At 41.9% G+C, this 25,140-nt stretch overlaps 1 protein-coding gene across 1 annotated transcript in view; it reads right to left on the reverse strand.

The window, feature by feature from the left end:
* The window catches only part of sf3a3 (splicing factor 3a, subunit 3), a 36,018-nt gene extending 11,541 nt beyond the window's left edge, over window positions 1-24,477 (reverse strand). Inside the window, exons 1-12 of the mRNA XM_085962479.1 lie at window positions 24,233-24,477; window positions 20,494-20,541; window positions 18,827-18,879; window positions 18,171-18,276; window positions 16,788-16,860; window positions 15,919-16,010; window positions 11,880-11,962; window positions 9,350-9,488; window positions 6,331-6,399; window positions 5,035-5,102; window positions 4,518-4,622; window positions 1,640-1,709 (exon numbers count right to left, since the gene is read on the reverse strand). Coding sequence (XP_085818605.1) covers window positions 1,640-1,709; window positions 4,518-4,622; window positions 5,035-5,102; window positions 6,331-6,399; window positions 9,350-9,488; window positions 11,880-11,962; window positions 15,919-16,010; window positions 16,788-16,860; window positions 18,171-18,276; window positions 18,827-18,879; window positions 20,494-20,541; window positions 24,233-24,328 — 1,002 coding nt within the window. The 5' untranslated portion in view covers window positions 24,329-24,477. The remainder of the gene's footprint in view (window positions 1-1,639; window positions 1,710-4,517; window positions 4,623-5,034; window positions 5,103-6,330; window positions 6,400-9,349; window positions 9,489-11,879; window positions 11,963-15,918; window positions 16,011-16,787; window positions 16,861-18,170; window positions 18,277-18,826; window positions 18,880-20,493; window positions 20,542-24,232) is intronic.
* Window positions 24,478-25,140: the final 663 nt, after the last annotated feature.

A 25,140-nucleotide genomic window follows, 5' to 3' on the forward strand; every position in this document is an offset into this window, starting at 1 on the left:
TTCTATTTCCCTTGCCCAATGCAACTGAATAATTAAAATCTTTCTATAACCAGCGTTTCTAAATTCTCAGCATAACAAAGTATAGCTGCTGCAATTATCTCCTGCCTCTTGGTCCTGCTCTCTTTCGGAGCTACCCTATGTGAAGTGAGGAAAAAAAGGACTTTAGTTTTCTTGAGTCCACCCCCAAAATCTTCTAAAATTCATTTTGCAACTCATTTTCCAATAATTTGGAAAAACAAGCTCAAATACCGTTAAAGGCTAACAAAATACAAGCTTTGACTTTTGCATGGAGAAAAAGAAACAAATCTGTCAACAACTTGTTTTGGAATTTGCAGTACGAAATAAAGCACATGCTCTAATCGTTTCACTTGTCCGTCTGTGTCTCGGAAGTAAAAAAAAAGTAAGCCCTTGATAATAGCTTTCGTATGAAATTTTACCTCAAGCTTCAAATTCATGTTCTGGCTTGTTTTCAAATCATTTGGAAAAACAAGATCATAAATCCTAACGCAACATAAAGAAAGAAATTCTTAAAGTTGTATTGAGGACACACTGATACACACGCAGATGTTCTTTCCCCTGTGGCAAACCTGGGAAATGCGGGAACAGGCAGCATTGGCAACTCTGTTTAGCTGACAGAGTGACGGCTCTGGAAACGGCATCAACTCCAAGCCCAGAGAGTGGTACAAGCTTCAGAACAACAACTTTAATCAGGCCACTCAAATGAAAGTTGTACAGGTAAATGTAATCATGTTATTGTGAAGTATCTACAGGAAACTCTCTTTTATCCGGCACGGACGGGACCGACGTGGTGCCGGTTCATCAAAAATTCCGGATAACCGAACGCTATAGTAAAAGATACCAAGCCGAGAGCTCCGTATAAAGCAACAAACCCTAACAGCTTCAGAACAATGGGCACAAGTTGCAAGCGTCTCTGTAGCTTAGCAACAGCTGCAGCCACACCCTTGCACAGCAACAAATGGAGTAAAAAAAAGTAATAAAAGTTACCTGAACCGACTCCTGAATTTTGCCGGTTAACCGAGATTTCCGGTTATTTAGGTGCCGGTAAATCGAAAGTTTCCTGTATTTTTTTATGCTGTTACTACAAAACGTATTTTAAAAGCTCTAAACATTTGAGTTTGTTGGAAAGAAAAATGGAGCAGGTGCCAACAGGTGAAAGCTTTTTGATAAGTTTTGAGCAAATTAATCCTTTAATTTTTTTATTGGCAGATTTTTCTCACTGGTCATTAAGAGTTCACATTTGTTGCCCTTTTAGGAATATGAAATTTAAGCCACTAAAATGCAAGTGTGACATAAAATTTGCATACTGAGGAGTGTCAAGCCAAGGGTGGCAGGTTCCTACGATACCACTGAGTCTGTTACTCTCCCGTGCAATTACTGTGGCGACAGCAGTTTCTTTCACTGTGGAATACAGGATCTGCTTTTCCCCATTATGAGTATACAAAAGTAAATCTTTTATTGCAAGATAAAGCAGTGACACTCCATTGGTCTGCTAGGAGAAAGCCAGTATTCACCCAAACAAAAGGGCAACTTCAGGTTTTAAAAACAGTAGCCACAATAAATTTTAAATCCTTCCAATCAGATAGGTCAGACAGACGAGCAACAATTTCAGAAAACTCACCCCGAGAATTTCTATGTATTCATACACTTGAGCTTCAAGAAAAGCTATTTCTTTGTTGCGTTCCGAATCCCTGCAGTTGAAGTGGGGGGGGAAAAAAAAAAAAAAAAATCAGTAACTATACTAAAAGGTGGTCAAAATAAATCAATTCAATACAGGAACATGTCATTTCTTGTGTTTTCGTACTGTAGAACATTTATATGAATGAATTGACAGCAGAATCTCTGCTCTGGTGTAATTTTCAATTTTACAAAGCATGAAGAAATACAACAGTCTTTGTCTATTAGATTTCTATTCCAATTGCAATATATGCATATAATATTCCACAGCAGTTGCAATTCTTTTGTTTTTGTGCTCATTAAGTTGAGAATGGTTAGCATTAGGCAAAGGAATATTTTTCTATTTCATGCGTTATGCACTACAGGTCAGATGTAGTATAAATAAAGGTTCTTCGACTTGGCAACCTCGAAGGTTCTGGTGACACCGCATGCCCTGATTTTCATGGGTCTTGCAATGTGCTATATTAGGGGCTTCCTGTTCTGGCTAGCAAGACACACGTAGCCCATTACATGCATTTGAATATTTGTGTCACGACGCACAGAATTGGTACCATGTCATCGCCCAAGTATCCTGTGAACATTTCAAACTTTCATCTGTTGTTTGAAGCAGCAAATAGGATCAACAACTGGTTCTTCTACACATTTACTTGAATTGAGACCCAATGCCCACTCCTGCATGCACGACATTAAGTACGCTCGGAGATCAATATCAAAAAGTTGGTTATAACATTAAAGCCATATTGTCACTCCCCTGATGATTCAGTAAGTTTATCAAATCAAAATCAAATCAAATCAACTTTTATTGTCATTGTTAGTGCACAAGTGCAGTACAACGAAATGTAGGCTTGCGGCTCCCGAGAGTGTACATTTAGATTAAGACATTTAAACATTCAACATATATTTGGCTTGTAATACATTAACATAAACATAATAAAGTGCATTGGCAGATGTGCAGGCTTTAGAGTTTATTTGTGGAGTTCAGTAGGATGACAGCCCTGGGAAAGAAGCTGTTCCTAAATCTGGTGCGAATGCATCTGTAGCGTCTCCCAGATGGCAGGAGGGCGAACAGACTGTGGCTGGGGTGGGTAGGGTCTTTGATGATGGACCGTGACCTCCGTAAACAGCGTTTCTGGTATATGTGCTCTATGGTCGGTAGCCGGGTGCCAGTAATGCATTGGGCAGTTTTGACTACCCGCTGCAGGGCTTTCCGGTCATAGTAGCTACAGCTGCCATACCATACTGTGATACAGTTCGTCAGGATGCTCTCTATTGTGCAGCGGTAAAAGTTAGAGAGGATCAGGGGTGACAGGTTACATCCCTTCAGCCTCCTTAGGAAATATAGGCGCTGCTGGGCCTTCTTCACCAGAGAGGAGGTATTGAGGGACCAGGAGAGGTCTTCCGTGATGTGGACTTTTCTGTATCGAGCGAGCGATACAGAAAGGACCCAAGGTAAGATTCTTGGTCTGCGCTGAAGGAGGTGCCACAATTGACTGCAGCCCTCAAGTTAGAAAGAAGCAATATCAACCGGAGTTCCTGCTCCTGATCACCGTTTTGCATGCACTTGGGGTGACGACAGGATTAATATCTGGCTGCGATGCTCCCACAAACAAACATCACTGCCAACAATTACATACATAAATGTCCACTTGGGTGAGCTACTGCATGGCACTCAAGACCAACAGAATTGCACCCCAACAAGGAGTCAGCACCTATACGAGGGATGGGGAAAATTGCTAGAGCAAACTGGAGAAAAACAATCCTATTTACAACATTTACATGCAAATTAAAAAAAAAGTTAATATCTTGTTACCAATTGTACCAATCTTTACTACAACATGAGGAAAAATGAAAATAAACCCCAAGATCACATGGCCAAGTCTGTACATATGGCAGAGCTTCCTCTGGGTAGCACCTGAACTGTGTTTGGGGAGCAGGATGTTCCTGTAACCTCGGGGATGATTGTAAGCTAACCCACCCGGTGGGAAACTGATGAGATCAGACCAGCCGCCCGATTTTATTTTTCACTGAAGTCAATTAGCTTAAAACTACCCCCAGTCTACCTCATGCACTCTTCAATATCGCAACACCACCTCAGTAAGAGATCTCAAGGTAGGCAATAAAAAAAGGTGCCATGAGAAATAGCATTTAAAAATGTGCAGGTCAGAATATAGGCTGCTGCACTAAGTCACAGTAAAGGGCATTCACAGAGGTATAGTATCTTTAAAAAATTAGAATGGCTTGATTTTTAGCATTATAAATTGGGATATAGAGAAATGCACAAATGGCTCTCCCCAGTGACTCAACTGATAAAAGCAGGGAGTAACTGAGCCATACAGGCACTCAGATCACAGGTCTGTGCAGAATTAGCTGCTCTCACTGATGTACCAGTAGTGATTCTACAATTGCCTGTGACACCACCTGGGCTGGTGAAGGGAAAATCCCTCGGGGCTCCCATTCCTGTTTGCTGGACAGCCATCCCAGCTGAGGTGGTGCTTCAGGACAGAGTTGGCCTTGGTCAAACAGCCTACCAACACTCACTGCCTCAGCTCACATCGGAAGGGTGGGCATATGGACAAAGTACTGGAGAGCACCCAGTGCCAATGGAACGCTACCCCAGGACCTGCAGGTGAGGAGGAGGGGAATGAGTTACAGAACGATGTACAGGTTTTGTGTGTGTGTGTTTATTTAAGAATTTTGTGATGACGCAAGTTCTGCTGAATCAATAGAGAAACAATGCTGGCAGCACGAGTCTCCTGCATAAACTGGACTTAGTGGGTATGATACATAACTAAACAAATAATCGATTTTTGTAATCTACTAACTTTTTAGTGCCTTTGGATTTCGATTTTGCGAACAGCGAAGGGTCCAGTGCCTCCAGAGATTTCCCCTTGGTACTGAATAACCTCTGGGCTCTTTCTTCTAAGGTTCTGAAAGAAAGAAGAAACTATTTTAACATTTTTTGGACTACTAATTGAAAGCATATTAACAATGCATATTTAAAGCCTTTAAATGGTATTTAAGATCATCAGCCCAGTAATGCCAGTACATGAATATCATTGATTATCGGTACATCAAATTATACCATCTGCCCTCATAGAAAGAACTGATCACATTAGCCCACAGTTCAATTGTCAGAAATTGAAGTAATTTTGTAGAGCGATCGCAATTAAAAGAGCAAATTTACAAAATAACCCCTTTCATACACCAATCTTAAAACATTTCCCTTTTAAAAATCCAGATACAGCCCCTCAATGTTAATATTAAGCTTGCATTTGCTTTTTTTTTTTTAAAGTTACAGTGTTTATTCCAGTAAACTGTTACCTTAGGCTGAACACTTACCCTCCACATTTCAGACCCAAAGCCATCAGAGCAGATTTCAGTCTGTCCAACCCTAGGGAAGCCAATTCCTGCCGGTTCAAGCAGAGTTTATGAAGACAGTCTGATGCTTTGTTTAAGTTTAATGAGCACCCCAAGCAGTCAGAACCATTCAGCATGCTTTGAGCAACTGCAGTTAACCAGTTCCAGGATTTTGTAGCTAACATCAATATTTAGGAAATAAAGGTTTACAAACTGCAATTTTTAAGCATATTCTAATGATCAGCTTAGAAGGAGAAATTAAAGTCCAGATGTGGGGAGAGTACTTTCTGTTTAGACTAGTCCGCTATTTTATAGAACTATCAATTAGAACTCTCCTCGGCTATTACTCTTACTCTCTTCTATAATATGGAGTATTTTTGTTCCAAGTACTTCCACTAGAATTTCGCAACAAACACCAACAAAAATCGAATAGCAGAATGCTTATTTAGTTTTACTCCATAATGGCTCAATGGGCCGGAATTTCCTTCATTCGACTTGCATGGAAATTTATGCTGGTTCCTAGACTGATTTTGCCAACGGCAATTTAAACCAAAACTTCCTCGGAATCTCACCAGCATACGCCTGAACGCAAAAACTAGCATAAAACAAGTGGAAATCAGCATAAACAATCGAGGCCTCGGGAAAGCACAGACCATATGCCACCTACAGGAAACTTTCGATTAACCGGCCCCTAAATAACCGGAACGCTCTATCCACCGGCAAAATTCAGGAGTCGGTTCAGATAACTTTTTTTTACTTTTAGTTACTTTTTTTTACTCCATTTGTGGCTGTGCAAGCATGTAGCTGAAGCTGTTGCTAAGCTACAGAGATGCTTGCAACTTGTGCCCATTGTTTTGAAGCTAAGCAACAGGGTTTGTTGCTTTATACGGAGCTCTGAGCTCCGTATCTTTTACTATAGTGTTCGGTTATCCAGAATTGATGATGAACCGGCAACACGTCGGTCCCATCCGTGCCGGATACCAGCAAGTTTCCTGTATATCGTTTAAGTCCCTCTTATTAACGTTCTGAAAATGAAAGTTTGAAGCCATCAAACCATCATTTATGCACATTAAACACAGCCATGTTTAAAAAAATATAATTGTGGAAGCTTTTCTCTTTCTAATGTAATCCAATAGCATTCGAAGATGTAGAAAATACGTAGTTACACCAAAACTTTCCAGGAAACTCCAGGCCAATGTATTTTGAATAATGGTCACCACAAACTCAAAGACAAAGCAGACAGAATCAAAACCACAAGCAAATAAAAGGAGAACCTACTTCCCAGGACGAGAAAGCCGACAGGTCCAAGTGAGCTCCTGCGTGAGTCAGGGCGCTGCTCGTCTCTTTCTGTCAAGAGAAACTGCAGTTATATTCAGTCAAACTAAATGATACACTTAAAGATAATCCTAAACCCCTTATGCAATATAAATATGCTGCAAGACTTGACTCAAATCATTAAATTTGGGTGTTTGCCACAACTAAGCGATCCTTTCACAGCACTCAAGTTTAATATAACAGCGCTGGTCAAAGAATTACATTTAGATTGTTCCTGGCACTCAAATCATTGTGTGGAATTTTAATCCACCCCCTCCTCCCCATTATATAGCCACCAATTCATCACACTTTGCCCCCCCTCTAGTGAATGGATACTGTATCCACTTGTATTTTGTTTCTAGATCAAAACACACAATTTTACAATACAGGAAACTCTTGATTTACCGGCACCTAAATAACCGGAAATCTCTATTAACCGGCAAAATTCAGAAGTAGGTTCAGGTAAGTTTTACTTCATATTAGTGGCCATTCCTGGATCTGCGGCCACGTAACCGGGGTTCCTGCACCTGTTGCTATGCAACAGGGACGCCTGGATCTGTGGCCGGGGTTCCTGCACCTGTTGCTATGCAACAGGGACGCCTGGATCTGTGACCGTGTATGGGGCTCTTGTACCTTTTACTATACCTCTGTAATCCGGACTTTTTGATAAACCGGCACCACGCCGGTCCCGGATAAAAAAAGTTTCCTGTACTTTCAAAAGAAAAAATACAAACCAAATAACCTTAAACAAAAGCAAAATACTGCAGATGCTGGAAATCTGGAATAGAAACAGAAAATGCTGGCAAACACTCAGCAGTTCTGATGAAAGGTTGTCGACCTGAAACGTTAACTCTGTTTCTCTCTCCACAGATGCTGCCTGACCTGCTGAGTATTTCCAGCATTTTGTTTTTATTTTTACAGGCTGGGGGAAAGCAGGTGGGACAGGGTGGGGGAGGACAGAAGAAGTCTAATCAGTTCTTATCCGTCTTTAATCAGCATCACACTTCAGGAAGGAGCCAGGAGGAGGAAGTTGGATGGGGAGACACAATCAATAAGCAACTACTGTTTTGCTATCGCACTGGATGTGCCTAATCGGAGCAATTCTAAAAGTGCTAGGAACAATGGCATAAAGCCATGTCAAATGATGAATTCAAACCAATAGGTCCAGTATGAAGGACAGCAGCGACTGAATGTACTTTTGGAACACACTTCTCACTAACAACGAATACAGTCTCAATTTCTGTTACACAAGGAATGGCATGAAACATTTTTGAGACACTTCTCATTTATTTTGTGCAATCCAGACTTTTAGTAGGTTACCTCTTCTGATTGTTGGATGCAAGAGTCCTATGTGAAATAAGTCAGTGTGATCTCAGCCCCGCTCCGCAGGCCCACAGCCCAAAACTGCCCCAACTTCGGTTTGAATTAGCAACCTCACTCAAAGGCTACAGGATGGCTACTGGAGGAAACATAGACATGACATGTTGCTAGTGCTTTTCTAAGGCTAGGGCTGAGCTATAGTAGAGGATTATTTACTTTGCACTTCAGCATGCTGTATCGGAAGCAGGACTATTTGATGAGACATGGAAGCCGGGATCTTTCACCTTCCCTCTGCTGATTTCTTAGGGCGGGGTGGGCCGGAATAGAATATGGGACAGGAGCACCCTCCACTGTGTCCCTGTCCATTTTCCTGCTTACTGAATATGGCATAGGCCTACTGAAATGATTTTCAAATGTAAGAAGTGCCTCATCCGACATATTTTCCAATATTTGTTCCATAGCAACACTGGACGCCAGGAACCAGAGACGCCTGCTCATCCCTGGTGTCCAGTCTTACTATTGACAGGATATGGGCCACTTAAAGACCTAGTAGTCAGTGTAGAGTACCTACTAAAAAGGCTTAAGCACCTTTTGCACTTGTTAAAACATTAAAAGATCTCTTCAGCCAGCAGCATGGTCGCCTGCACATAGATCTTGCGGCAGGCCTCCAAGACCTTCCCGAGCTATGCTCCTCGCCCCCGCCACAAGAGTTCTTCCGACGGAAACCGGGGAGCCTGTCATAATTACGTTACTGATTCTGAGGCTAGAAACTCGCCTGAGGTCAGAGGTGCATTTGGTGGTGGGCGAAAGTCCCTTTACCCCGTACTGTATCCCAATTCACCTAAAAAGGAATATTTGGACCAGGGCGTCTGAACATCCCCAATTCAGAGAAGCACAAAAGTAACATTACTGTATTACACAGAATGTAGGAACAAGTAATGGGTTGTCCTGTACTCTGCCACCTTGGGTATACAACACTGATATTGCAAATGGTAAGTAGTAGAGTTACAGGAAACTCTTTTTATCTAAATAACCGGAAATCTCTCTTAACCGGCAAAATTCAGGAGTAGGTTCAGGTAAGTTTTACTTCATATTAGTGGCCGTGTAACCGGGGTTCCTGGATCTATGGCTGTGTAACCGGGGTTCCTGCACCGGTTGCCATGCAACAAGGACGCCTGGATCTGTGGCCGTGTAACTGGGGTTCCTGCACCTGTTGCCATGCAACAAGGACGCCTGGATCTGTGGCCGTGTACGGGGCTCTCGTACCTTAGCAAGTATACCTCTCTGTAATCCGAACTTTTTGATCAACTGGCAGCACGCCGGTCCCGTCGGTGCCGGATAAAAAAAAGTTTCCTGTATATCTTTCTACCAGCTTTTCCAGCCAATATTTAACAACCTATTTAAGAAGGCTAATGTTTAACTCTCAAACCCAAAAAGATCAATATAGATTTGCTCCACAGCAGTTTAGGAATATTTAAATTACTTCTATAATTTTGGGTAATAGAGGTGATCCCAGGCTAAATGAAAATAGCACTGAATGCAAATAGTGGTTTTATTATGGTTGCCAAGAAACCCAGTTAGCTTTTTTTAATTTTGACAAACAGTCGTCCGATACATTTACCCTAACATAATGCTATCGTAAAATAATTTAAATATTACATACTGGCCAGCCAGGAAAATTGCCATTTTCCCATTTTTTCTCAAAGTCAATTTGTATTTTTCCAAAGAGCTCATTCTGATCCAGTAAAGGTTTCACTCGGTCTGTATAATCCTGGAGGTAATCCAACAACATTTCCAGATACCTGGAAGAATTAAAAACTGACGTCAGTGCAATTAAAATAGATTTGATGTTGGTGCTCATGTCCTTTCAAGTACAATAACTCCATATTAAATAATGAAGAGTAATTTACAGTTGACCCAGTTAAAGCAAAACAAAGCATCTAGTTAACAAAAAAAGTCTTCACTTGACTCAGAGAACTTAAGGAGGAGGGGTTGTGCACTTAAGTTTCATCTTTGAAGACAGTTTCTCGTAAATACACATCATTTTACTTTAATCCACGCATGGTGATTCTTAAACTTTTTAGAAAAAATTACAAATTACTGACATTTGCACCTTTCAAAAACATGTTCGCAACCCATCACCGGCCCTGATTGTCTGCATATTGTGTGATTAATGAGAAATCGTAATGCATTCGCAGAAAATATAAAACATTGACGCAAAGATTATAGTTGGTGCTAGTTAGTATGAGAGATAAAATTCCAGTGTGAAATAAGACCAAGTATTACCCAAAGAGAAAGCAGAACTATTCCAAAATTTAGCATTATTACCAAGTAAATGATTTACATTTCACCTTTCAAAATATTTCAGAAAATGGATTACAATAAGCAAACATAATGGAGATATTCCAGAGACTTGTGTCTTTCTCATGATTATATAACCAGTATTACTTCAATCACATAGATATACAGTACTCGACTAAACATTTCCAACTTGTAACATAAGCAAGCCTCAGTCAAGCTCCGACTGTTCCTAGACAATAAGAGCAAGAATTCAACTGTAACTAACTTTGGGCCAAATTCCCATTGAAAAAACAGGAGTATGTAAAGAAACAGAAGGGAGAATTTGGACTTCTATCACACCTTTCACATCATCAGCATGCCTCACAGTGCAAAGTTTTTTGATGTGCGGTGGCTTATTTTGTAGGCAAAGTTGGCATCAATTTACATACAGCAAAAACGAGAAGTGATTTTGGCAGTTCAGGGACAAATGCTGGCCGGGACAGCAGAAAAACTCCATGCTCTTCTTCACATAGTGCCATGAGATCTTTCACATCCGCCTGAACAGACAGAAGGGTCTTTGGTTTAACATCTCATCCGAAAAATGGCATCTTTGACAATGTAGCACTCCCTCAGCACTGTTCTGGTCTTGAAGTGGGGCTTCAGAGGTTTGAGAGTGCTCCCACTGAGACCAAATATAAAGTACCTTTTCATACTGTCCAGTGTTTATTATGCATCTTTGTAAGTTTTCAATAAATGAGGCAGATAGACTCTACATGGTTAACTCGCACTTAGGCTAGAACAGATGAAATTAAGAGTAATATTAAAGTTTCCCTTTCAAGCAATTTCAAGAGACTTGGGGGTCCAGGTACATAGATCACTAAAATGTCATGAGCAGGTACAGAAAATAATCAAAAAGCTAATGGAATGCTGGCCTTTATATCTAGAGGACTAGAATACAAGGGGTAGAAGTTATGCTGCAGCTATGCAAAGCCATGGTTAGACTGCACCCGGAGTACTGTGAGCAGTTCTGGGCACCACACCTTAGGAAGGATATACTGGCCTTTGAGGGAGTGCAGCGTAGGTTTACCAGAATCATACCTGGACTTCAAGGGTTAAATTACAAGGAGAGAGTACACAAATTAGGGTTGTATTCCCTGATCAAAGTTTAAGATATTAAGGGGAACGGATAGGGTAGAGAGAAACTATTTCTGCTGGTTGGGGAGACTAGGTTAAGGGGGTACAGTCTAAAAGTTAGAGCCAGTCCTTTCAGGAGTGAAATTAGGAAACACTTCTACACACAAAGGGTGGTAGAAGTTTGGAACTCTTCCCCAAACGTCAATTGATAAGTTTAAATCGGAGATTGATAGCTTTTTGTTAACCAAAGGCATTAAAGGATATGGGGCAAAGGCGGTTTTATGGAGTTAGGACACGGATCAGCCATGATCTCATTGAATGGCGGAACAGGCTTGAGGGGTTATATGGCCTGTTCCTATGATCCTAATGCAAGGATAAGAAGTAGGAATAAGTACTTGTGTATGATAAATGATAGCAGTTTCCTTCTTCCCATTGAACAAATTGTTTAACATAATTTCAGTTACAGGGCTTTTCTACCTGGACTAACGGAGTGGCAAACCACAGCAGCACTGTCAATTGCATCAGTGTGAGGCCAGGATGGAGCACTGATGGTAAAATTAAACAATCGGTCTGGCAGAAGAAAAATTGACACTTCTAACAGACCAGTACTTACAACTCCTCGCCACCCTGGTTAGTCATTAATGTGCTGCTTATTTAAAAGTTGTTTCCTGAAAAATAGCTTCTGTTCTGCAGTACAAGATAGCGGTAGCGAACTGAGGAAGCATTTGCAGTCTGAACAGCGAGGGGCCAATATACATGTGAAAATTAATTCCACTTACCGCTTATATTCTGCATTTTTTCTTTCTTTCGGAATATCAAAAAGTTGATCAAATGTAGTTAAGTAAGTAATATAATCACATTTCTGGGAAAAAAAAACATTTGTTACAAAGTCCACTGGAGTTCTACAATCCATTACATTCAGATATAAAAGAGGTAACTAAAACTGTTTTATGCTTATTTTCATGGTGCAAATATTGCTTTTCAGACCAACGTTTGTTAGACATGAAGCACCAGCTGTGTCTCAGAACACATCTCAGTAAAATTCCCGACTGAATTCTTACAGCAGCACGTTTTACTGAAATCCAACCGAATGACACCTACAGCTCAGTTACAGGAATATTTCATATGCTTGCCATTACCTTCTACTGAAATCGTCATAACACTGCAGATTGTAACAACATTAGCTTATTTAGAGAATCCAACTATTTAGATTCCACAGAAATTCATCTTTGCGGATGTAACAGGACAGAAGAGTTATAACCATCTTAGCAGCTGTAAAGGGCGCCCAGTAACTTTAAGATAAGTTCACTACAATACTTCAGACAGACGCGTTTACAGTCAGAATCAGTAATGTCTCATCACTAAACAAAAAAATCCAGGTAAGGAGTGACAACCACTTGCCACCAGAGGGAGCATTATCCAAACTGGAAGACCTTCCTTGACTGACTGTTACATTAACTGCTTTACTGCACACACATTAACTGAATGTTCCTTCACGTTACAATATTTCTGAAATTGACACTTTATCTTCTGAAATCCTGGAAAACCATCAATTGCATAGCAAATGATGACAGCATTTTAAACTATAAAACAATTCTGCCACAGCTAACATTTACAATTAATTAGTTTCTTGAAGGTTACCATTTAAAAAAAAATGAATATTCACACCAACGAGCCACAATGAATTCACCAACAGATTAACAATCTCAAAGCACTGCAACTCTCTGTACAGAATACATAGTCCTGCAGGAGGGTAAATCCTCACAGAATAAACCACTATGTTACCTCAGAGTAAATTTAAACTAATTCACTGAACCAGTCAACCTGTGGCTTAATTAACAAAAGCCAAGTCCCATTATATATCCTCTATTCAACACAATTAATTCTCATAATTCAACAATTAAAAAGTCCAGAAGAAAATGAATGTTTAATGCAATAAACTGAGATAGCCAATTTTGCTAACAGTCCAGCTGCTAATTTACTTTTATTATTTTTCCTTTCCCACTACCTCCAAATGATGGACCCTCCCCAGCCATTTTATAATGGAAAAGTAGCCAGGTGCATGTGAAGGGGCCAGCCCGAGTATCACTGATTTTCTTGCTAATGGGGAACTTCCTCACTGTCACTTGGCATCTTCCACTAATATATCCAAGACCAGTAGTTAACTCAAATGGAGAATTGCAAGCTAGCACTCCATGAGAAACCAGCAAGAGCACCACTGTGTTGGACCACTGCACCATCTCTAGCTTTACTGAACTTCCTGACAGTCAACTTTCTTACTTAAAATAGAAACATAGAAGATAGGAGCAGGAGGCGGCCATTCGGCTCCTCGAGCCTGCTCCGCCATTCAATGAGATCATGGCTGATCATCCAAATTCAGTACCCTGTCCCTGCCTTCTCCCCATATCCTTTGAGCCTTAAGAAATATATCCAACTCCTTCTTGAATATATTTAATGAATTGGCCTCCACTGCCTTCTGTGGTAGAGAATTCCACAGGTTCACCACTCTCTGGATGAAGAAATTCCTTCTCATTTCTGTCCTAAATGGCTTACCCCTTATCCTTAGACTGTGACCCTTGGTTCTGGACTCCCCGACCATCGGGAACATCCTTCCTGCATCTAGTCTGTCCAGTCCCGTCATAATTTTATAAGTTTCAATGAGATCCCCTCTCATTCTTCTAAACTCCAGCGAGTATAAGGCCAATCGACCGAATCTCTCCTCATACGTCATTCCTGTCATCCCAGGTATCAGCCTGGTGAATCTTCGCTGAACTCCCTCCATGGCAAGAACATCCTTCCTCAGATAAGGCGACCAAAACTGCACACAATACTCAAGGTGTGGTCTCACCAAGGCCCTGTACAACTGCAGCAAGACATCCTTGTTCTTGTACTCGAACCCTCTCGCTACGAAGGCCAACATACCATTTGCCTTCTTAACCACCTGCTGCACCTGCATGCTTACCTTCAGCGACTGGTGCACAAGGACACCCAGGTCTCGTTGCACTTCCCCTTCTCCCAATCTATTGCCATTCAGATAATAATCTGCCTTCCTGTTTTTGACACCACATCCACTGGTTCTCCCTTATCTATTTTACCAGTTACATCCTCAAAAAATTCCAGTAGATTAGTCAAGCACGATTTACCTTTTGTAAATCCATGTTGACTTTGTCCGATCCGGTCACTGTTTTCCAAGTGCTCTGCTATTACATCCTTTATAATGGACTCTAGCATTTTCCCCACTACTGATGTCAGGCTAACCTTGCATTTATCCACATTATATTGCATCTGTCATGCTTCTGCCCAAATCATACTGGAGTTTCTCTGCATCCTCCTCACAGCACACACGCCCACTCAGCTTTGTGTCGTCTGCAAACTTGGAGATATTACATCTAGTTCCCTCGTCTAGATCATTAATATATATATTGTGAATAGCTGGGGTCCAAGGACCGATCCCTGCGGTACCACACTAGTCACTGCCTGCCACTCGGAAAAAGACCCATTTATTCCAACTCTCTGCTTTCTGTCTGCCAACTAGTTCTCTATCCAAGTCAATACCTTGTCCCCAATCCCATGTGCCTTAACTTTACACGCTAATCTCTTATGCGGGACCTTATTGAAAGCCTTTTGAAAGTCCAAATACACCACATCCACTGGTTCTCCCTTATCTATTTTACCAGTTACATCCTCAAAAAATTCCAGTAGATTAGTCAAGCACGATTTACCTTTTGTAAATCCATGTTGACTTTGTCCGATCCGGTCACTGTTTTCCAAGTGCTCTGCTATTACATCCTTTATAATGGACTCTAGCATTTTCCCCACTACTGATGTCAGGCTTACCGGTCTGTAATTCCCCGTTTTCTCTCTACCACCTTTTTTGAATAGTGGGGTAACATTAGCTACCCTCCAATCCATGGGTACTGTTCCAGATTCCATCGAATGTTGGAAGATGATCAGCAATGCATCTATTATTTCTAGGGCCACTTCCTTAAGTACCCTAGGATGCAGATTATCAGGCCCTGGGGATTTATCGGCCTTCAATCCCATCAATTTCCCTAACACCATTTCCCTACAAATGCTGATTTCTTTCAGTTCCTCCCTTTCATCAGACCCTATGTTCCCCGACATCTCTGGGAGGTTATTTGTGTCCTCCTTTGTGAAGACAGAACCAAAATATGTATTTATTAATTGGTCTTCCATTTCTTTGTTCCCCATTATAAATTCCCCTGATTCTGACTGCAAGGGACCTACGCTTGACTTCACCAATCTTTTTCTCTTCACAGATCTATAAAAGCTTTGTCAGTTTTTATGTTCCCTGAAAGCTTACTCTCATACTTCCCCCTCTTAATTAATCTCTTTGTCCTCCTTTGTTGAATCCTAAACTGCTCCCAATCCTCAGGTTTACTGCTTTTTCTGGCCAATTTGTATGTCCTCTCCTTGGATCTTATGCTATCCCTAATTTCCCTTGTTAGCCATGGTTGAGTCACCATTTTTGTTTTATTTTTATGCCAAACTGGGATGAACAAATTCTGTAGTTCATCCATGCGGTCTTTCAATGTTTGCCATTGCCTATCCACCGTCAACTCCTTGAGTGACATTCCCCAATCAATCCTACCCAACTCGCGCCTCATACCATCGTAGTTTCCTTTATTTAAATTCAGGACCCTAGTCTCTGCGTCAATTACTTCACTCTCCATCTTAATGAAGAATTCGATCATATTATGATCGCTCCGACCCAAGGGGCCTCGTACAACAAGATTGCTAATTAATCCTTTCTCATTACATAATACCCAGTCTAAGATACTTTGCATCGTGACTTACCTCTGAACCTTTCAGGTTGATGTATTTGAGATAACAGTCATGAAGGTCGAGGTAACGTCCATATCCTTCCTCATCCGTGAACTCCACTAGATCTACAAGAAAGTGGATTTAATTTTCATTCAATGTATTTCAATCCCAAGCTAGAGTAGGCCTATTATGAGATAATTGTATTAAACAGTCAGTGGCTTTAGGGAGACTCTTAAAAGCAATTGTAGAATATAATAGAGGCAAAGTAGACATATGTTGGAGAGGAATATTAAGTTGTAGAAATACTGCATGCGAAGAGAATAAAATATTATCTCAGTTGCTCATATGCTAAAAGCATTCATCATGCTATTCGCAACACCTATTAGAGGCATTCACACAGCCCAGAGGTGAACCTTGTAACATTCATGTTAGGTGTAATTAACCAAGTTGCCTTAACTTAATAAATATTTTGTACATTAAATGGGCAAAGACAAAACATACATAGAAATGATTTGCCATTTGGAAACTGAAGGTGTTAAGTGGATGCAAATATGCACAGATATGACTACTTCTGTACATCATGCCAGTTGTTATAGCAATAATTGTAAACTATGGCAACTACATTACAGTAAGCAGATTATAAAGAATAGAAGAAAATCTCCGCACTTGGATAAATGGAAAACTGTAACTGGTTTTAGTAGCTTTTGTATATCATGGTCATTGATACAGTGGATACGCTGTTTAATGTAACTGAACTATTAAAAACATTTAGTTTGTACTGACTCAGTGATTTTCACACAGGATTGATTCAGTGTTGGAATAAGGTTACCCAATGATAATAACTCAGTGTTGTACATTTAAAAATAAAAGCAGAAACCCTAAAGAGAATTGTGCAGACTTACTCTGCGCCTCTTCACTTGGACTATCCCTTGTCTTCATTAACTCCTCAAACTCTACCGACATCGGAATACTGATCTGTAACAAGGAAAAGAACAAAGGTGAACGACAATCTCAAAAATAGTTTCATTTGGATTATTTTTCAAACATCCAGATGACAGATGTCCACCTTAACTGAAACATTTCTATTCATTTCACATCATATTCAATTTCCAGATTACAAGTTGATCAATAAACAAGCGATACTGAACTGTAAATTGTGGGACATGTAGTTTGTAAGGTTGGCGGTAAAGTGATGAGAATAAATTCATTATCCCATTATTTCCCATTGTGCAAAGCACTCTGTTTACACCAGGCCTAAACTTCTTGTTTCATTACATGGAACATAGCTCAATGGGCAGCACCCTCGCCTGAGTCAGAAGGTTGTGGGTTCAAGTCCCACTCCAGAGACTTGAGCACAAAAATCTAGGCCAACACGCCAGTGCAGTGCTGAGGGGACTTGAGCACAAAAATCTAGGCCAACACGCCAGTGCAGTGCTGAGGGAGTGCTGCACTGTCGGCAGTGCCGTCTTTTGGATGAGATGTCTGCTCTCTCAGGTGGACGTAAAAGATCCCATAGCACTATTTCGAAGAAGAGCAGGGGAGTTATCCCCGATGCCCTGGCCAATATTTATCCCTCAATCAACATCACTAAAACAGATTATCTGGTCATTATAATATTGCTGTTTGTGGGAGCTTGCTGTGCGCAAATTGGCTGTCGCGTTTCCGACACTTCAAAAAGTGCTTCATTTGCTGTCTGGTGGTTGTGAAAGGCGCCATATAAATGCAAGTCTTTCTTTCTTCACAGTTAAACTTCTTGTAACAGAACAAGCTGGTGCAATAACAGAGCCAATGGATATTACTTCTGCACTGGAATACAGGTTTTGAACCAAATATTCCACATTACAGCTGCCATGAGTACTGCAGGTGCAAACTAGTTAGACCTTTCTCAATGAAAACAAACAAATTACTACAAATAAAAGTTATCCTCTCACCTGCTGCATGAACGGAACTCATAAAGGGAGCATTAACAACCCAGTTTATTTAACTTGTGACAAAGATCTCCACAGTGAGTTCATGAAAAACCGAGCAATCTTTTATATATTCTTAACTTGCCTCGTGTCTGTGTGCGGCTATTTAGCTACACATGCAAAATTTTAAATGCAAGTATTTTAATCTATGGGTTTGAGAAGCAATCTGAAATACTATTTAGTCGTTTAGTGGAAAGAATTATAAAGAAATCACAATATATTTCAAGCTATTTCATAGTGACCTTAATTGTGGATGGACATTTTACAGAAGAGATCAGAGTACTCTGAAGTGAGCTCCGAGTCTGTGAGGCTACCAACCTCATTTGGGTGCTTTCTGTGGAATTCTTTGATCATCTTCAGCCGGTTGTAGAATTCTCCAAACTCATTTGGTCCCGAAATGGCATTTAACTCATCCTTCCTCATACTGTCAGCAAAACAAAACCAGAACAACGTAAAGGAATGCCATATGCACAGTGTAACAGACAGAACAGATAACGGCAATAAATCAATCTTCAGGGCACTGGCTGTTCTCTATGGACCTCAACCAGGATAGTTACAGAATCTGTCAAATATTGACTAAAATCAAAGAAAATATCTTCATTTATTTTGGAGAGTTAAAAAAGCTATAATTTTGAGTTACTTCACTGGAGGCAGAGGCACCTGTGCTGGTTAAGGTACAGGAGAGCAGTCCCAGAGAAGGAATACATTCTCTTTAATATTAGTGCAGCACCAAGAACGACCAGGCAAGACTGAAGTCGCGTTAGATGTCAATGCAGTGCAACCCTCACCAGAGAGAAAGCACTGCATCTGTGTAATAATTCCATCACCCCTGCCATTCATGCAATTAAAGTGGAATGTGACATTTTACCAGTTTCAAACATTAAACAATTCTAAAATGCTCGAGTTGCATGGCATGTGTCACCAAGTACAAATCTGGAGTTACTATCTGAAGTTATACCAGTAATAATACATACCAATCTTTATCTTCATACAAGTCTCTTAGATTTCCAGACACTTCCATGTATCTCTGGAAAATAAATTAAGACATTTCAAAACTTAACCTGTTTAAAACTGGTAATGGTGAATAGGAGACAGTAATCAGCATTTAAAGGGAAAGCATTTCCAAGCTTCAAAAACAAAATATCGCTCACCCTTATTTCAACTGATTAAGTTCTTACAAATAAATAACATTAAAAAATTACTCTCAATCCCAGCCCAACTTGTAGCAATCCTTGTTTATTTTTTATTCGTTTTTATGGGATGTGGGCATCACGGGGAAGGCCAGCATTTATTGCCCATCCCTTGTAGTACCATCAACATCGCAGCAGCAGTCGCAGCTCCCTCAATCACAAGAGAAACTGTTGGAATTGGAGATTGGTTGTTGACAAAAAAAAAGGACAAGCATTATTCACCCTGCCAGAAAACCCCCTTTGAAAGAAAGGGTTACAACTCCATGTTTGGTGAAGGCACCATGTTAAGATGGAACTTTAAAAACAGAACACCCTTGCTTACGAGGAATGTGTAGATTTCAAGTTAATTACAGTACAGGTAGACTATTCCTTATCCGCACTTCCGAAAACCTCTGAAAACCGAAAGTTTTTTTGTGGAGCGTAACTAGAGTATTTATGGTCTATATTTATCCCACTATTTAATTTACCAAATTATTACTGTACAAATAAACTGTAATACTATTTATAGTCTTTATTTATCCCACTCAGTGTGAATATTCATAAGGTTCGTTGCAGAAATATTAATGTGTTTGCTTACGGGGTGCTAGGGTGTTACATACTGATTCTGAATACCATTCTGAAATCCGGAAAATTCCAAAAAACATCTGGTGCCAAGGGTTTCGGATAAGGGATAGTGCACCTGTATTAGGAAATCGTTAGCTTGCTTTTAATTTTCAAGTGAAACACATCTAAGACATTTGATTGTCTGTAGTTCTGTGGGCTAAAAACACTGGATAGCTACAGAAATAAGTCACTCCCTTTATTATGGAGAAGCCATGCTGCAAAAACAGGGATAAACAAAGCAAGAATGGGCCAAAGAACTACAATTAAGGCTGTAAGAAGCTTCATTAAAAATGAGGACTGTTCCAGTATCTCAGCGAGTATTTGTACTATGTAGTGAGACAGTGTTGATCCCAGGTCAGCATTGAGTTAGCAGATCTCATTGCAGTGGCACAGAGGCTGGGGAAGGAGAGAGAATGGCCCCGAGTCCCTGTTCCTGATTGCTGTCTAGTGAATCCTGCTGGTAAATGTACGTGGATAAGCTCAATCTCTATTGAATAGCTTCCCATAGCCACATACTGGAGCATTATCAATGCCCATGAAAGCTCAACTCCTTTGGGGGGGGGGGGGGAGGGGGGGAGAAAACTGATCAATTACCATCAAACACATGGCCTAATAAAATGGCAACTCGAATTATCAGATGGTTCATTATATTGGATAAAGTTTTGCATGTTTAATAGGGAACAAAAAAAAAACTGGTGCACAAGTCAGATCCCAAACTATGGACATTATAAAAAAATCTACACAGAGATCTGATCTATACAATGGATTTTACTGTAAGCAAATGTAATTAACAGCAGTCCTAAAACAGCAGACAGACACGAAGGCCAGGTCACAGTGATCTTACTTACATCAAGCACTGCTCTGGCACGATGATCAGAGTTGATTTGGTCTCGAAGCTGGAAAATAAATTAAAAAGTTAATACATTTTAAAACAAGCAAACTGATGGAGCTGGAATTCAATTTCTACCATTTAAAATTGCTTATCAGCAGAGCTTCACCACTTGATCAGAGCCTAACACAGCAAACACTTCGCCCTTCATAATGGAAAGTTAAAAAAAAAACTGACGTCTGCCCCACAGAAAGGCCCGTCATCTGATCATAATAACACTGAACGGAGGCAGAATAGTCCATAGCCCAGACTATACTTGCGTGAACAGGAGTCCTGTCTGTATTTAATCACTTCCAAATCAACCTGAAAACTGCTAAAATTTAAACTTGGGATACTTGAATAAGGTAAAAACTTCTATAATAGATGGGTGCATGAATCCTGCGCCAAAGCAAACTGATTTCCTTCCAGAAATGTAACCAGTGCAGTCCATTGTTATAATTAGTGTCAATTGATCACTGTCCGCCACTCCAGAATGAATGGCATTCTGAATGTGCAAATGATAGGAATGGGGAATTGATTTCTTGCTCCATAACTAAGCTAGTTCAACCTCTAATGTTTAGATGATCCAATGAATTTGCAGAACATAATGATAATCAAAATACAATAAATTCCTGCTGTGCAAAGATAATCCCTGGCTTTTCTCCACTGTGAACCATCTTCTTAAACCCCTCTCCCCTGCCTCCTCCACGTGTGAGGAGCTCATGGACTTCTTTGTCACGAAGATTGAGAGCATCCATTCAGCTGCCACTGCCCTCCCTTCCCCGAGCAAACTGATATTGTTAACGGTCCTCCCTCCTCGGGTACTGTCCCCCTCTCCTTCAAATCTGCCATCATCATCCCTCTCCTCAAAAAGCCAACCCTTGACCCTTCCGTCCTTGCAAACTACCGCCCCATCTCCAACCTTCCTTTCCTCTCCAAAGTCCTTGAACACTTCCCAAATCCGTGCCCATTTTTCCCAGAACTCCATGTTTGAATCCCTCCAATCAGGTTTCCGCTCCAGCCACGGTATCGAAACGGCTCTTATCAAAGTCGCAAATGACATCCTATGTGACTGTCATAAACTATCTCTGCTCATCCTTCTCGACCGGTCTGTAGCCTTTGACACAAGTGACCACACCATCCTCCTCCAATGCCTCTCCACCGTCTCCAGCTGGGTGGGACTGCACTCACCTGGTTCCATTCTTATCTATCTAATTGTAGCCAGAGAATTACCTGCAATGGCTTCTCTTCCCACTCCTGCATCGTTACCTCTAGTGTCCCCCACCCCTCCACCCACAAAAGGATCTATCCTTGGCCCCCTCCTATTTCTCATCTATATGCTACCTCTCGGCGACATCATCCGAAAACACAGCGCCAGTTTCCACATGTATGCTGATGACACCCAGCTCTACCTCACCACCACTTGTCATCCAGTGCTGGCTGAGCAGAAATTTCCTCCAATATCAGGAAGAGCAAAGCCATTGTCAAAGGATGTCTTGCTGCAGTTGTACAGGGCCTTGGCGAGACCACATCTTGAGTATTGTGTGCAGTTTTGGTCACCTTATCTGAGGAAGGATGTTCTTGCCATGGAAGGAGTTCAGCCAAGATTCACCAGGCTGATACCTGGGATGGCAGGAATGACGTATGAGGAGAGATTGGATCGATTGGGCTTGTACTCGCTGAAGTTTAGAAGAATGAGAGGGGATCTCATCGAAACCTATAAAATTCTAACAGGACTAGACAGACTAGATGCAGGAAGGATGTTCCCGATGGTCGGGGAGTCCAGAACCAGGGGTCACAGTCTAAGGATAAGGGGTAGGCCATTTAGGACAGAAATTAGGAGGAATTTCTTCACCCAGAGTGTGGTGAACCTGTGGAATTCTCTACCACAGAAGGCAGTAGAGGCCAATTCATTAAATATATTCAAGAAGGAGTTGGATATATTTCTCAAGGCTAAAGGGATCAAGGGGTATGGGGAGAAAGCAGGGACCGGGTACTGAACTTGGATGATCAGCCATGATCGCATTGAATGGCGGAGCAGGCTCGAGGGGCCGAATGGCCTGCTCCTATCTTCTACGTTTCGATGTCTTCGGTCCCCACCACAAACTCTGTTCCCTTGCCACAGACTCCATCCCTCTCCCTAGCATCTGTCTGAGGCTGAACGAAACTGTTTGCAACCTTGGTGTCATATTTGGCCCCAATATGTGCTTTCAACTACATATCTGCACATGCTTGTTTATAGGAACGTACATAAGTGGAAAAGACCACTGCCACGCCATCGGGTTAGTCCTGGTGTAAACTCAAGGGGATTCATCTGATGGTGACATTGTGACTCATATCACGCGTAAAGTTTAGTTAACTTCATAAATGGTTTAAAATTATTTTATTTCCTGAGTTTTCTTTTTGGCAGTTTAAACATTTTTTCCACCTTCTTGGCTTTGTTAAAATCTGCCCCTTGGAGGCAGGATTGCTGCAGACTGCAGGAAGATATCAATGGACTGGCCAGGTGGGCAGAACAGTGGCAAATGGAATTCAATCTGGAGAAGTGTGGGGTAATGCAGTTGGGGAGGACTAACAAGGCAAGGGAATACACTATAAATGGTAGGACACTGAGAAGTGTAGAAGATCAGAGGGACCTTGGAGTGCATGTCCACAGATCCCAGAAGGTAGCATGACAGGTAGATAAGGTGGTTAAGAAGGCATACGGGATACTTGCCTTTATTAGCCGAGGCATAGAATATAAGAGCAGGAAGGTTATGCTTGAACCGTATAAACACTAGTTAGGCCACAGCTAGAGTTCTGCATGCAGTTCTGGTCACCACATTACAGGAAGGATATGATTTCACTAGAGAGGGTACAGAGGAGATTTACGAGGATGTTGCCTGGGCTAGGGAAATTTAGCTATGAGGAAAGATTGGATAGGCTGGGGTTGTTTTCTTTGGAACAGAGGAACTGAGGGGAGATTTAATTGAGGTGTATAAAAGGTATGAGGGGCCTATTTCCCTTAGCAGAAGGGTCAATAACCAGAAGGCATAGATTTAAAGTAATTGGTAGAAGGAGTTGAGGAGAATTTCTTTCACCCAGAGGGTGGTGGGGGTCTGGAACTCACTGCCTGAAAGGGTGGTAGAGGCAGAAACTCTCATCACATTTAACAAGTACTTGGATATGCACTTGAAGTGTCCTAACCTACAGGGCTACGGACCAAGTGCTGGAAAGTGGGATTAGGCTGGATAGCTCTTGGTCCGCCCGCACCGACACAATGGGCCGAATGGCCTCCTTCTGTGCAGTAAATTTCTAAGATTCTATGACCACAGTCAGACGGAGTTGTGAGATCCCCTCAGCCAGAGTGTGAGCCCCGCAGGGCCCCGGGGTCTGGAGCTGGAGCCGAGCTGGAGCCCCGGGGTCTGGAGCTGGAGCCCCGCAGGGCCCCGGGGTCTGGAGCTGGAGCCCCGCAGGGCCCCGGGGTCTGGAGCTGGAGCCCCGCCTCCTGCTAATCACCCTGTCTGGGTTCTCCAATGCGAGTGTGAGCGGAGGCCAGAGAGGAAGCGGATCTTATTGATCGGTCACCCCGGCCAGTGCCTGTCCTCCCGAATGGAGCGGCCCCGGCTCGGAGGGAGGGGGGCATTTTACCCGAAGGTTGCATCATCTGTCTGGGGCATGCGTTACCTGAGGCCTGAGGCCTTTCCCCACCCCCCAAAAAAGCCGGCCGCTCTCATTACCGTGGATTTCTTCACCATCATCTCCTTCACCATTCCGTCCATCAGCCGCTCCTTCTCCTCGTGGTAGCGGCGCTGCTGCTCCAGGATGGTCTCCATAGCGGCGGCGGACACGGGGAGCCCCGACTCTCGCTCACCAACAATCCCGAACCCGGCACAGCGGCGGACCCGCTCCCGGATTGGACCGCTCAGCGGACGTGACGGCTACCGGAACAGAACGGACTAGCGGAGTCCCTCAGCGAGCGACGGCGAAAGGTTCCGGTTTCTTTATTGGGGGGGAAAAAACTCATTTCCCGAAAAAAAGACTTGTATTTATATCGCTTCACCGGCTCAGGGCGACCCGAAGCGCTTTGCAGCCGATTAAGTACTTTTGAAGTGTAGTCACTGTTGTAATGGATCATAGGAGCAGGAGTAGGCCATTCAGCCCCTCAAGCCTGTTTCGCCATTCAATGGGATCATGAATGATCTGTGACCTAACTCCATATACCCGCTTTTGGCCCATTCCCCTTAATACCTTTGGTTAACCAAAAGCTATCAATCTCATTTAAAATTAACAATTGATCTAGCATCAATTACCGTTTGCAGAAAAGAGTTCCAAACTTCTACCACCCTTTGTGTGTAGAAGTGTTTTCTAATTTCACTCCTGAAAGGTCTGGCTCTAATTTTTAGACTATGTCCCCTAGTCCTAGAATCCCCAACCAGCGGAAATAGTTTCTCTCTACTCTATCTGACCCCCTTAATATCTTGAAAACTTTGATCAGATCACACCTTAACCTTCTAAATTCTAATTTGTGTAATCTCTCCTCATAACTTAACCCTTGGAGTTCAGGTATCATTCTTGTAAATCTACGCTGCACTCCCTCCAAGGCCAATATATCCTTCGGTGCCCAGAACTGCTCACAGTACTCCAG

This window comes from Somniosus microcephalus, chromosome 20, assembly GCF_052327205.1.
Source record: "Somniosus microcephalus isolate GS21.2 chromosome 20, FLI_Smic_1.0, whole genome shotgun sequence".
In the NCBI taxonomy this organism is placed as follows: domain Eukaryota; kingdom Metazoa; phylum Chordata; class Chondrichthyes; order Squaliformes; family Somniosidae; genus Somniosus; species Somniosus microcephalus.